The sequence below is a fragment of the Phymastichus coffea genome, unplaced genomic scaffold, assembly GCF_024137745.1.
Source record: "Phymastichus coffea isolate CEN01 unplaced genomic scaffold, Cenicafe_Pcof_1.1 PCOF00104, whole genome shotgun sequence".
Classification (NCBI taxonomy): Eukaryota; Metazoa; Arthropoda; class Insecta; order Hymenoptera; family Eulophidae; genus Phymastichus; species Phymastichus coffea.
The window spans coordinates 854,651-868,206 of record NW_026706915.1 but is presented as its reverse complement, the minus strand read 5'-3'; the positions used below and the strand labels follow the sequence as shown (position 1 = coordinate 868,206).

Sequence of the window (13,556 nt, the reverse complement as noted above, 5' to 3'; positions counted from 1 at the left end):
GATTCGCTCGAAAGAGCGATCTGATACGCCTAGGCAGCCGTGTTGGATACGGCGTATAATTATGCAGCGCGGCGGCCTAATAAGGCGCAGCGCGGAGAGATTGCAGTCTCGTCTTCCTTGGCGTCGCGCTCCGCTGTGCGTTTTCACGTGCGCTCACGGGCGACGACGAAGCGACGCGGGAGTAGTGGCCGAGCGCGGCTCAAACGAAGAAAGAGCAAAAGGCGGAGGCGCGAGCCAAACGGTTGATTATATGCGCGCAGGCACGGCAGTCGGATGCGCGTTGTTCCTCGACGACTGGACGTCTATACGCCGGATTCGACGGTATTGTGTAATTGGGTTGGGTTATTGTCTCCGCGAGCAACGTCGACCGGCGGGACTCGCGCAGGTTTGGCGGAACTTGGAGCGCGCCTCGCTGCATCTGCATTTTGCATTTAAAAATAACGCCGGCAAAGAGTATCGATTTCACGCGGGTACCGAAGACACGCGGGCGCGCAGCGCGTTGCGTTAAATGCACGCTATGCACGTCCGATGTACCGCAACGCACTTGTTCGGCATTTTATATTTTAATTACAAAACTCGCGGATTCACGCGCATTACGCGCTTCTCGCTTTCGTCGTCACACTTTCCATTACTTTTCGTTTTCTGCTCAGTTCTTACGAACATTCCACACAACGCGATTTCATTATAAACTTTCGCCTAATTAGAGGCGATTTCGGATCTCCCGAGCGTGTCGCTCAGAACAAGGTAGCACAAGCTTATATCAACGGATTTTTATCGCACCGCAATATAAGAATGATGCAAAAAGACGAAATACATTAGAGAATACATTACACCGCCACTCGAAATTGCTTTAGAAAGTTTTGCTTCATTTTCGAGTTGTGGATTTTTTTCTCTAAATAATTAGCTTTTTCAACAATAAAAATGGTACACGCGCAGGCCTCGCTAAACGCGCCTTCATCTATTTACCATGACGCACGAAATACTTCGAGTAAAACAGTAAAACCATAGCGGTACCGTATATAATACCTCTATCACAGTTGAATATTAGATAAAAAAGAGATCGGCAGCGAAATGACACACCGCCCGCATGCATACGTACGGCCCTGCCGCAAGAGAGAGAGACAAGTTCACCCGTATATCTGGCAACGAACGGAGATAGCCCATGAAACAGCAGGGTGGGGACACACAATACTGTCAGCTTGCTCGCGCTAGCAGAACAGAGACAGATAGACGGTAGTGTGTGGAGAAAAGTCGCGCGGACTGTTTCCTCCCTGCTGCTGCTGTTGCTACTGCTGCTACTGCTGCTCGTCGTTGCATATTTTTGTAAGACGAGAGTTCAGAACAGAGGACTACGCGCATCGAACGAGGTTACACGCCACCGTTCGATTCCCAGCAGAGGCGAGGCCCCTGTATTTACAACTCGAAATCCTCGACAATTCTGTGAGTGCGCGTGACTCTGCGTCTGTGGTTTGGAATACAGTGCGTGCTACGACCAGTAACATCAAGGATCAAAATCCAACGACGATGTCGTACGAAGTCAGTGAGTAATGCCCTGAATATCCTGCCGGCTTTCTAGGATACATGCACAGGCTATTCGGTGCTCGATCCGCGGTGACTCACAATGCTCTCACTCGCGTTCTCTATGTGTGCGTGTGCAGTCGACGAAAAACCAAAAAAGAAAACAGCGTACCGGCATAGTTACCGTTTCTGTATCTACCGCTGACAAACACAACGCGACTGATGCCGGCCGCGACGACCATGGTAATTGTTTTTCTGATGGTTTCTATACACGTTCTTATATTTCGCTGCAAACTGAACTCACGGAACGACATATATTCTAAAGAGCTGATGTGTTTGTATTTTGAAAGATCTATTTGCGGTGTAATTGGGTGCAATTGCTTTTTTATTTTCATTGATGAGCGCGACATCCGGTGGATCAATTTTATTTCGAGATAATGATTAACGGAGTAACCGTGGTTTGTGTCATCAAAATTTTGTTTGTACAGGCTTCAGCCGTGCTCGAATCCGAAAATGAAGTGTATTAATAAACGAGTTATATGCTTATTATGATGGATATCCAGGAACATTTTTTGACAGAGAACAATTGGATAGCTCAATCAGTTCATTTTGGATTAATATTGTGTTTGACTGTAGACTTCTATATACGGATATTTAAATAAAAAATTACTTAGAAGAAATTTTTAAAAAATATCCATACAAAAAATATTGCAGAAAAATATGAAGTGAATCGCGACAAAATCCTAATCATAGATGCTTATGGCGGCACACGAAAATAGACCGCGATATTTCGATCTGGTCTGCTGCCAACAGAGCGAGAGAGATGCGCGCGCGATTTTTGCTGGATTCTATGATATTTCTGTTGTTGTTTTTTTGTTGTTTTCTTCATTTTTCGTATTTGGACGCTAGTTTCTTTTCTCGGATTTTATTTGCGGCAACCGCGTTACATAATAAAATCGTCCGCTGGACACATGATGAAATATTCGCATGCAAAGGATGCGACGATTAAATTTCGGTGTCGGCGAGCGTTGTACCTTCAATGTGAATCGATGACATTGGAAAAATGCAATTGAAATTTTGATTGAAAAGCGAAAAAACAGATTTGAAGTTATATCGAGCTAATTGAGTTACCGCTATGAGATACCAGAGCGTCGCATTTCAAGCAGTGGCCCCAAATTAAACTTCTTGTGGGTTGGGCTTTCAATTGATTGAATCGATACTTCTTCCTCGACTCTATGTAGAGAACATTTTTGCAACGCTGCCGCGAACGCAGAGAGGGCAGCCTCTGGTTTTGGGTGGAGATCCCAAAGGCAAGAACTTTTTGTATGCCAATGGAAACAGCGTCATCATTCGCAATATTGATGTAATTATACGACCACTCTTCAATACCATCATTCAACTGTTGTTATTTTCTCATTATTATTTGTGCGCTTTCAGAACCCAGCTATCTCGGACATCTACACAGAACACTCCTGCGCTGTTAACGTAGCCAAATATTCGCCTAGTGGATTTTACATTGCGTCTGGAGGTGATATATTGTATTTTTCATTGTGGACGAGTCGGAGATTGAAAATGACAAAATTCTTTTCTGAACGATTCGTTTATAGATCAATCTGGTAAAGTTAGAATTTGGGATACGGTGAACAAGGAGCATATTTTGAAAAATGAGTTTCATCCGATCGGCGGGCCCATCAAGGACATCGCTTGGTCGCCCGACAACCAACGAATGGTCGTCGTTGGAGAAGGAAGAGAACGGTAACGATCGTTTACAAACATATGTTTTCAGAACCAAATAAATCCTTAACTATTCGGTTACAATTTAATATAGATTCGGGCACGTTTTCATGTCCGAAACTGGTACCTCCGTTGGAGAAATATCCGGGCAAAGTAAGCCAATCAATTCCTGCGATTTCCGACCGACAAGACCCTTTCGACTGATCACCGGCAGTGAAGATAATACAATTGCTGTTTTCGAAGGACCACCGTTCAAATTCAAGTGAGAGCTAAAAAATTGGCATATCAGCGTTTGTAAATCGTAATCCTACTTTCTTGCAATACCCCAGGATGACCAAGCAAGAGCACACTCGCTTCGTGCAAGCTGTTCGCTATTCGCCATCGGGCAATCTATTTGCGTCAGCAGGTTTCGACGGCAAAGTTTACATCTATGACGGTACAACGTCCGAACTTGTCGGTGAAGTCGGATCACCTGCCCACCAAGGAGGCGTGTATGGTGTAAGTTCGACTTTTTATTGGATTACATTACAAGCAACGTGACTCTTTAATAAAAGCGGTTTTCAACGTAAGTCGTAAACGTTTTTTTTTATAGGTCGCTTGGAAGCCTGATGGAACTCAACTGTTGACTTGCTCCGGTGATAAAACCTGCAAACTCTGGGACGTAGAGACGAGAACTCTGGTTGATGAATTCATTATGGGCAATACAGTTGATGATCAACAGGTAACAAATCTCAGTTTTTGCATTTTTATTGCAACTAAAGATTAATTTGTTTTTTTAGGTGAGCTGTTTATGGCAAGAAAACTATGTACTTTCCGTCTCGCTAAGTGGCTTCATAAACTATCTCGACGTTAATAATCCACTGAAACCGTTGAGGATAGTTAAGGTAAGCTATGCAAATAAACTATTTTATTCATGATTAATCTTTACCAAACCTTTTATTTTAGGGGCATAACAAACCAATCACAGTATTAACAACCAGCCAAGACAAAAGTACAATCTATACGGGATCGCATGATGGTTATGTAACGAACTGGAAATCGTCCACTGGTGAAAATGACCGTATCGGTGGTCAAGGCCACGGCAATCAAATCAATGGTATGAAGGCATCGGCCAATGTGGTCTACACCGCCGGAATAGATGACACTTTGCGGACGATCGACATCGCCACCAACTCATACGAGAATACAGCGATATTGAGGCTGGGCTCGCAGCCAAGAGGACTCGATATTTATGGTGATATAGTTATTGTTGCCGCTGTTAAACAGGTAAATGTTTATTCAAATATCAAGTTGTATCTGAAAATTAAGTTTAATTATAATACATTGCTTTTTGTTTTTTAGTTGATAGTTACGAAAGAAGAAAAAAAAGTATCGGGCTTGCCGATTAATTATGATCCATCCTGCGTAACAATTAATCAAGGAAATGGTGACGTTGCTGTTGGATCATCTTCCGATAACAAGGCAAATACAGTCGTTTATGTTTGAAATTCAGGTGGTCTCACCCATAAAATTTCCTTTATTCTAATTTGCTCTTCTGTTATATAAATAGGTATATATTTATACACTGGACGGCACTAATCTTACTCCGAAAACAGAACTGGAGCATCTAGGTGGAGTGACTGGTGCAGCTTACAGTCCTGACAACAAATACTTGGTTGCCTGTGACTCTAACCGAAAAGTCATACTTTATGTGGCGGATGAGTACAAGGTAATTTATCATGATACTAGGTTTACATTCTCGACAATCTAACTTTTTTAAATTTTAAGAAAAATACTAACATATCTTTTGTAATGTTTCCAAAATTTCGGATATTTAGAAGGTAAGTTAATCTAGATCCAACATCTTAAATGAATATGTACTTTTTAGAGTAAATGTGAAATTGATGTTAATAATTGATAGAGCCGCACGAAACGTTTATATGTATATGATTGCATGAAATACATATTCACTATTGTAGTTTTTCGTATTTTGTTAAAAAAAAAAATTTTTATTTTATGATTAGTTGGCACATAATAAGGAATGGGGCTTCCACAATGCAAGAGTTAATTGTGTAGCATGGAATCCTGAGTCTACAATGGTAGCAAGTGGAAGCCTTGACACAACTATTATTATTTGGAGTGTTTCTAATCCAGCAAAACACACAATCATCAAAAGTATAATAGATTACTCTGCAATCAACCACTGTAACCCAACAAATCACTTTTAAATTAATATTCAAATAAAAATTTTGTTTTAGATGCTCATTCACAAAGTCAAATCACCAAACTTGAGTGGTTGAACGACGAGTCAGTGATTTCAGTTGGACAAGATTGCAATACAAAAATATGGCGCGTGGAGAAAATCTGATCGTGATGAAAAAGAATCTTTTTTTTTCCAAGGAGCAGCTTTATTAACAACGGATGCATTTTTATTTGTTTTTCACTGATTTTTAGATCGCCATTGGATTGTATATTATTTTTCAATACATAAATTATTGATATACAATGAATAATTGTACTAAAACGGCCAAATTAATATTTTATTATATTTTTCTTTAAAATCGAAAGTATAAATTATGTGGATATTTATTATCTTAATGCCATTTTTGAATGTTTTGAATAAAATCTTTTATTTCTATTTCTTTTATTATCTTATAATTTATGCAAACTTAGATATTGTTATAAATAATTTTGTATCAATCATTATAAATTTTATAAACTATCGAAACAATGAATTTCCTTTTTTAGACAACTAAATTTCATTCGTTAACCATCCACAACTAAAAATAAAATTTAATAATCATTTCAAAAAAAAAAGAACGAGATCTGCCTTACTAAAACAAATTAACGGTATATAACAATTAATCAAACAAGCAATAACAATATAATATGAACACTAAGGGGTCTTGAAAGGAACTTTTGTTCACCTCTCCTTTTCTAAACATAACCTCAAATACTTAATTAAGATCACAATTAAACAATTTACAAGCTTAAATTCTTATTCTTTATCGCACTGTAGCAAATACTTTATCGTCACGTGCGACAACATGCTTCGCACTATCTCCATGAAGTTATGTGACGTTCAGTCAAAGAGTATGACCTCTAATCGACCTTCTGCTCTTCTTTTATCTTTTTCAGTTTGAAGTTATGTTTGAGTGTCAGTGGAAAGGATACCTGTCTAATAAAAACACTTTTACACTGCAACTTTTGAGTCCGTTTTTTTTTTTTGTTTTCGGTGGTATATCGTTAGGATTTGTTAGAGCTGTATCTCGCTCTCTTCTGCGCTGAATTGACGGGATGTCGATAGGATACATGCTTCCTCAATGCATCTCTGGAACGAGACACATGCGAGCATGCCGCGCAACTGTACGAGCTGTTACTGTGCGTCTCCATGTGGACTCGCAAATTGTACTGGTTGCTCAACTGTTTACCACAAATCAAACACGTGACGCTGGTCTTGTTGCAACTCTGCGATGATGCTCTACTCGGTGTGCTACCACTTAAAAATGACTTGAAAGTGGCGTCCGTTAACAACGGTTTTACGTTGTCCAGTAAGGGACTCGTTGAACAGTCGTCCTTCAAAATACTATTACTCGAGTGGCCACTGTCGATTTTGAAAAGCGGCTTCTTCTCGCGCTGGTTTAGTTTGGCGTTGATCGAGTAATACGGCTTGGTTTTAACACTACATGGGAGATCACTCAAATCACTAGCGTTGTTAGACAAGGATTCAGCGTCGATGCTTCGTTCGATATTTTCCGTGGAGAAATCGGCGGCGATCGGCTCGACTGCTTCGTGAGGCTCGGGCGTCAGCACTTCTTCGTGCTCCTTGTGCTCGCTCTTAGACGAGGACAGCTCGAATTTCTCGGCCAAGTGGTAAGACTTGTCATCGCGAGATGCTGGCGGTACATCTAACGTTTGATGACTTTCGTATCTGGATGCCTTCTGAAATGATCGATGGAAACACAAGTTCAGTGGAAAAACGAATGTAACGCTTTCGCGTGGAACGTTAACGCATTTTGGATTAGCGCAAACGAATAATTAAAATCGGCATAATGTAAGAAAAAACAGCATTATTTATACCTGATCGTACAACTGTCTACTTGTAGGAAAGGGTTTTCCATATGTTTTGAGGGGGTTCATCCACGTTTGCATTTAGTTGCTGTTTACTGTCTCGCAACACACACTAACGATTCTTGATCTCATGGATATCGTTTTTGTTTGTTTTTTGTTTTGGCCATTCACTATTACCGCTTGCTTAGATTGGCAGCGAATAACAGTGAATGTGCGCGTGCTTAAATCACCTGAACAAAACAACGACACAATCTTTGTTTTTAATATTGTTAAAGAAAGTAAGAGAAAAGAAAAGTCTAGGATGATAAATGACGGATTACGAAAATAGTTAAGATAAATTTGAAGATAAAGTAAGGTTTTATTTAAAGAGAATCAATTAGTCAACATGCAGCAAAGCGGAGAAACGAAAAAAGATTGGAAAATTAAAAAGATATTGGAGGTGAACGATAATTGAAAAAAAAACGGTGATATAAGACGAATAGAAAATGGTGACAGAATAGAAAAAAAGAGAAAATTGATTGGCATAAAAGTGAAGTTTACCCCTGCGATGTCAGCCAAACCACGAACGTGTAAAGTATCTGCCATGGCTAGAAGCGCAGGGAGCTGCTCTTGATAAATGTTCACTTCTCCGTTGTACATGAACGTCACAAGGGCACACAGGTTGGCATACTCCATTCCAGGTAAGATGATAACAGGATGTTGAATCGAGTTCAAATCCTGTAAGTCATAGAGCGGGTGGTGGAGACGATTGGTTGCGCCCGTGGACTTTGATCTTACCTTGAACAATTCCTTGAAATAATAACTGCAGGCGGAAAGAATGAGTCGATGGGCGTGAATGTGTCTTCCACCGGCGCTCAGGGTGACGTCAGTTAGGTAACCGCCGTCCAGCAGTTTGGGTAAAGAACTGAGAAGCGTGTTTTGAAAGTTGTGCCAGCGTAAACAGAACTGCTGTCCCTCCATTGTCTGCAACGCCAACAGGCAAGTTAAGATCGATGAGAGTGCCCGAGGAAAGTTTTGGGCTCGGCGAACTCGCAATTAACTAAACAGCCAACGCCTACGGTAGCACGATTGCGATATTCGACTCGGCTTCGTAACGAGAAAAACGAGCTTCGCCGAGGGAGGCTAATAAACGAGCGTACGAGAGGCGCGAAAGCTGCGCACTGAATAACGTTCAAAGGTTAGGCAGCGGCGCGGGCAGGCAAGAGAAGAGCAGGCAGCTATGCAGCTCAAGAGTCGATGGCAGCGATCCTATTTATTTAATCGGCTCGCGGCTTGGCGGGCGCAGAGAAAAGTCAGGTTCCAGCCAAGTCTATTATTGTCGCTTGACTAGCTTGCGCGCCGTGGCTTGCGCCTCGCGGCTGGAGCAAGGTAAAACTTCGACACCGCGACCGCGCCGCACCTCTCGCGCTCCTCGCCCATCCCCCCCCCTCTCTCGCTCTCTCTCTCTGTCTCTCTCTCTCTCTCTCTCTCTCTCTCTCTCTCTCTCTCTCTCTCTCTCTCTCTCTTTCTCGCTCGCAGACGCGCGCAGAAAAAGATCCGTCGCATAACCAACCCACGGACCTTCGCTCGCAACGGTTTTTTCTCCCTCGACGGCGCCTCGCTTACCTCGTGCGAATGCCCTCGTCGCTGCCTCGATGCGGATCCGGACGGCTGCTTGCTCTCGGGGCAATGGCGATTCTCGCAACGCTCACGCGATACGCGATTATTTATCGTGAAAAGGTACTGCTGGTGCTGCGACGCGAGCGCGCAAGCTCCCCGAGTCGTTTGAGCACACTACTGCCGAAAGCTTTTCCTACTTCGACGGCTCGGGCTTTTTTCACGCAGCTAGCAGCAGCGCGTGTCAAGCTCTCGGGTCAGCTCGGACGTTTAGCTTAATTTTCGCTCGGTCTCCGGCCATCTGGCGTATGACCTACGCGACGATTTTGAATTTGATCGACCGATCTTCTTTCGATCGTAAACCTGCTTGCCTCGAGCAATACGAGATTGAGGTGTCGGCGCTACGTCGGCCAAGTTTCATTTGATGCAGGCAGAAGTAAAGTGATCTTAGAACATACATTTACTTCAAAAACGTCTTTTAAAATGACCCATTTTCGGTAGTTAAACGCCGCTCGAAATCGGACGAATTTGCGCAAGAATTCGATTTTCTTCGATAGAATCTCTTCTTCAAATTGATTGAGTTAGATCCTCGGCCACTTTGACCAGCAAATGTTTCATCAAAGAGCAGTAAATCTGCAAACGAGCTCAACAGCGTGATTACAATTTCTTACATTGTATTCCAATTAGGGAAACGTGAAAATTCCAACAATGTGCATGAAAACATGACATGCAAAATCAATTCAATTTCAATGCGTTCTTGTATTTCACCGAGGGACTTCGTTTGAATTACCTTAATTAATCTACATTATCTAACTAAAAGTGCTCGTTTCGTGCGTCCCGAGCGAATTTACTTCTCATCACGTTGCGTGCGGAAAGGACGTCTTTGCCGCAAACGCGGCGAAAGACGTGCGCTCAAAATCGAGCTTTCCGCGCAACATTCTGGAAAGAAAAAGAGATTCCCGTTTCGTGTGTCTTTACAGCCTTGCTTAATTCGAGCATCTACTTTTCTGCACTATAGTTAACTAATATGCTATTTTCAAAACAACTCGTGGAAAAGTTCTACTTTCCGCTCGGCAAGTTGGAAATACCTCTTTCTGCTTTGTTTACTAATTTCTTGCCAATACCTGTACGCGAGATATCGGCACGAAAGACTTCCTCAAAGTATATTGTAATATTATTTAGAAGTAAACGTGACTATATTCCGTCTTCAACTAGTAGCTGACACGTTCTGTCAAAATTCATAACCGATTCTTGGTGCTCGTGTTTGTTCACATAGGTATATTCTATTTTTATTGTTTCCCATTGCCAAATGGGAATGAGAATTTGTTTTAACAAGACTAAACTATTTGCAACAAATTTATTTTTCAAATCATTCACCAAATAACATTTTCAATTACCAATAAATAATTAATTTATCGAAACCTTATTACACCAAATTTTGCGCTTAATTTTCATAAAACAGGTTGCATTTGCATGAAAATAAATCTCAGTTTTCAACGTAAGTTCAATAGTGGCCCGTGGCCGTCTGCAGGCATCGCCACGGTAGCAGAGCAGGCAACGTATGTACGTAGTGACATCTAGCATTATATTCAACGTGTGGTATTGGAAAGAGAGCCGCGCGAGTGCAAGTGCCGAGCTGTGTGATATATCTTCTTTGGTGCCCCCGAGCCAGACGAGCAGGCCCAAGAGAAGCGAGCAAGCGTGGCTAATCAAGGCACCAAAAGGTACGTAACCCCGTTGTCAACGTCTTTGGTATTTTCAGCCCTAGCCTACCGAGTCTCGCGGTATATCGTTAGGCTCGTCGGTGATCCGCCTCTGGAGCAGACACGGAAGCAACGCCGCGTCGGGCATCTTGTCGTGCATGAATGATGCAGGAAGCATTTGGGAGTCGAAAAGTAGACAGTATTTTTTTTTTTGCGTTCACGTCGCGGTCACGTATTCGTGTAAATAACTCTTGCGTTGTTTTCTTCGATCAAACTCAGGTATATACATGGATTCATTAATTTTTCGCTCATGGTTGGGAGCAAGACATCATCCTGAGGTAGCTCATCGCCCCGGCACAATCTAACCTTAACATTGCGCGACGTCGGTCTGTTGTTAGCTGTGGGCGCATTTTTCTCTCTCTCTCTCTCTCTCTCTCTCTTTCTCTCTCTCTCTCTCTCTCTCTCTCTCGCACAGTATGTCTCTATCTCTAACGTATGAGCGGGCAGCAGCAGCGTTGTCATCCGCCCGCGCCCCCACCTCCGTGACTTCGCGGAGACGTTCCTTCGAGTCCCTCTGTCCCTCCTTATGCGAATTGCTCTCGCTAGTAGTCGTCGACTAACAATACCTGCCGTACACGTTCACGTGCTGTCGTCGTGTGCACCTTCATTCCGCGTTTAAGTAGGTCCGTCCGTCCATCTGTACCATTTTCTCTCTGGCCTCGCGCTTAAATATATAAATGAGACTGGAGGACCAAAAGCAATCGGCTATCGAAAAATCTGATGATTTCATTGATCCCAACAGAGATATCAGAGATATGAGCAGTTCGGAGGAAGTCTCGTGGATCTCGTGGTTCTGTGGCCTCAAGGGCAATGAATTCTTTTGCGAGGTGAGTCTCTACCCACACTAATATGCGTATACACGCTCTTTCTCTTTCTTTTTTATTCACTTGTCTTTTTGCTGATAACTGCAGTTTTTCAGCTGTGCTTGACTCTGTTAATGTTTCATTGACCAGTTAAATTATTATTGATTTACTGCTGTAATGAACTTAACTTTGAGGTACTTTACTCTAAAATTTGTTAATCTTTAACATTGTTTGAAAAGTTACATTTCTTTTGAATAGGTTGATGAGGATTACATCCAAGACAAGTTTAACTTGACAGGACTCAATGAACAAGTTCCACATTATCGCCAGGCACTGGACATGATCCTTGATTTGGAGCCTGGTATAGTATATTTCTGTTGATTTCAATTTCTACTGTCCTCAAAAGGAGCAAACCTTATTGATCAATAGATATAATGATGAACATGGACAATCGATTTTTGATTAACTTTTGATAACCTTGAAAACTGAATACACATGTGACAGCTATACATTTGCTTTCTAGACGAAGACTTAGATGACAATCCCAATCAATCGGATCTCATTGAGCAGGCAGCAGAAATGCTGTATGGTCTTATTCATGCTCGATACATTCTTACAAATCGAGGAATCGCCCAGATGATTGAAAAATACCAGGCTGGTGACTTTGGACACTGTCCCAGAGTGTATTGTGAATCACAGCCAATGCTTCCATTAGGCTTGAGTGATGTGCCTGGTGAGGCTATGGTCAAGAATTATTGTCCAAAGTGCATGGATGTTTACACACCCAAAAGTTCTCGACATCATCACACTGATGGAGCATATTTTGGAACAGGGTTTCCACATATGCTCTTTATGGTTCATCCGGAATACAGACCAAAGCGTCCAGCAAATCAATTTGTACCAAGGTTAGTTGAATCATCTTGAAACACTGTTCAAAAATACAAGTGAATCATGTTTCTATGCATTACTTTTTTTGTCCATTGGTTGTTATTAAATAACACTTCATTTTTCTAACACTCATAATTCAATATGTAAATTTAAAAATATTTTCTTGAACCATTTAAAAGATGGTTACTTACATGAATATAAAATTGTTATTTTTTTTAACTAATTGTCCATTCTTTAATGCTTTTCAGGTTATATGGATTTAAAATTCATCCTCTAGCCTACCAGGTTCAACAACAATCGGCAGCTACGTTTAAACAACCATTGCGAGCTGTTTTTAACAATGGAAAGCGTTAAAATTATTTGATCATAGTTTAGAACAAAACTTCATACTAATCGAAATGCAAATCTTAATTTCGTCCCTAAGATTTAAATAAAATATTATTTTTTATATCTCTCTTATCTCTTTTTTTGCGCCTCTGTGGGGCGCTAAAACGGACGGTGGAGAAAGATTTGTGAATCAATCTATTTCTACCGGTCTTTGCAATAATTTTAATGTTTTCTAGGAGAAATGAGAGAACATTTTTATATATTTTTGATTTCTTGATAAAAAACGAAAGACAGCTTTCCTTCATGTTTTTTAATTTGACCGTGAACCATACGATGATAAATGTTGATTCACTGAGAAAGACCGAGAGAGAAAGAGAGTTTAATACAGAACTGTAAAAGAACAAAAACAAAGTAAAAACTTAAACTTGAGAAAAAGGGAATAAAACGTTAAATTGCCTAGAATGATTGCTAGGATGTAAGGGCAAAGATACAAATAAGAGATTTTTGTCTATAAAAGTCAGATGCGTCATTACGGTTGCTGCCAAGTAGTTCCTAAGCTCAAGAATGCTTTCCAGTTTGTTGAGAAAGTTTGTCAAGATACGAGGAGCGCGCAGGTAGCACGGGGATAAACTTAATAAAATTAGTAAATAAAGGAAAAAATAAAAAAAATGGAGTAAAATGTGCATAAACTAGATTTCTCAATTGTAAGTTGGAAAAAAAAGCAAATTGTCTATAATTGAAATTTTTCTGTTTAGATAACGCTGCGGATAAGGCCTTCTGATGACTTTCAATCAATTGAAGTATTGGACGCAATCAAATTTTTTTAAGTGCGATTGAAACTCATCAAAAGTATACATTTGTAATCGAATTTAAAAGA

At 41.1% G+C, this 13,556-nt stretch overlaps 3 protein-coding genes across 4 annotated transcripts; 2 read left to right on the top strand and 1 right to left on the bottom strand.

Moving 5' to 3' along the window:
- The first annotated feature begins 1,250 nt into the window (after positions 1-1,250).
- LOC131670180 (actin-interacting protein 1) lies at positions 1,251-5,628 on the top strand. Its single transcript, XM_058945572.1, has 13 exons — positions 1,251-1,540; positions 2,760-2,881; positions 2,956-3,046; positions 3,126-3,273; positions 3,347-3,514; positions 3,582-3,750; positions 3,845-3,973; positions 4,032-4,136; positions 4,198-4,518; positions 4,594-4,713; positions 4,802-4,960; positions 5,256-5,406; positions 5,490-5,628. Exons 1-13 carry the CDS (start codon positions 1,525-1,527, stop codon positions 5,597-5,599), a joined length of 1,809 nt encoding a protein of 602 aa, XP_058801555.1. The 5' UTR covers positions 1,251-1,524; the 3' UTR covers positions 5,600-5,628.
- Positions 5,629-6,476: 848 nt separating this feature from the next.
- Positions 6,477-9,091, bottom strand: LOC131670181 (protein bric-a-brac 2-like). Of its 2 annotated transcripts, none has more exons than XM_058945573.1 (4): positions 8,908-9,091; positions 8,080-8,265; positions 7,843-8,019; positions 6,477-7,173 (listed from the first exon to the last, which is right to left on the bottom strand). In XM_058945573.1, exons 2-4 carry the CDS (start codon positions 8,260-8,262, stop codon positions 6,478-6,480), a joined length of 1,056 nt encoding a protein of 351 aa, XP_058801556.1. In that variant the 5' UTR covers positions 8,263-8,265; positions 8,908-9,091; the 3' UTR covers position 6,477. The 2 variants fall into 2 exon arrangements, with proteins under 2 accessions (XP_058801556.1, XP_058801557.1); XM_058945574.1 differs by lacking the exon at positions 8,908-9,091 and adding an exon at positions 8,442-8,664.
- Positions 9,092-10,099: 1,008 nt separating this feature from the next.
- LOC131670182 (casein kinase II subunit beta) lies at positions 10,100-12,802 on the top strand. Its single transcript, XM_058945575.1, has 6 exons — positions 10,100-10,174; positions 10,361-10,622; positions 11,404-11,488; positions 11,723-11,825; positions 11,988-12,369; positions 12,601-12,802. The coding sequence occupies exons 3-6, from the start codon at positions 11,417-11,419 to the stop codon at positions 12,704-12,706; spliced, it is 663 nt and encodes a 220-aa protein (XP_058801558.1). The 5' UTR covers positions 10,100-10,174; positions 10,361-10,622; positions 11,404-11,416; the 3' UTR covers positions 12,707-12,802.
- The last annotated feature ends 754 nt before the right edge of the window (positions 12,803-13,556 follow it).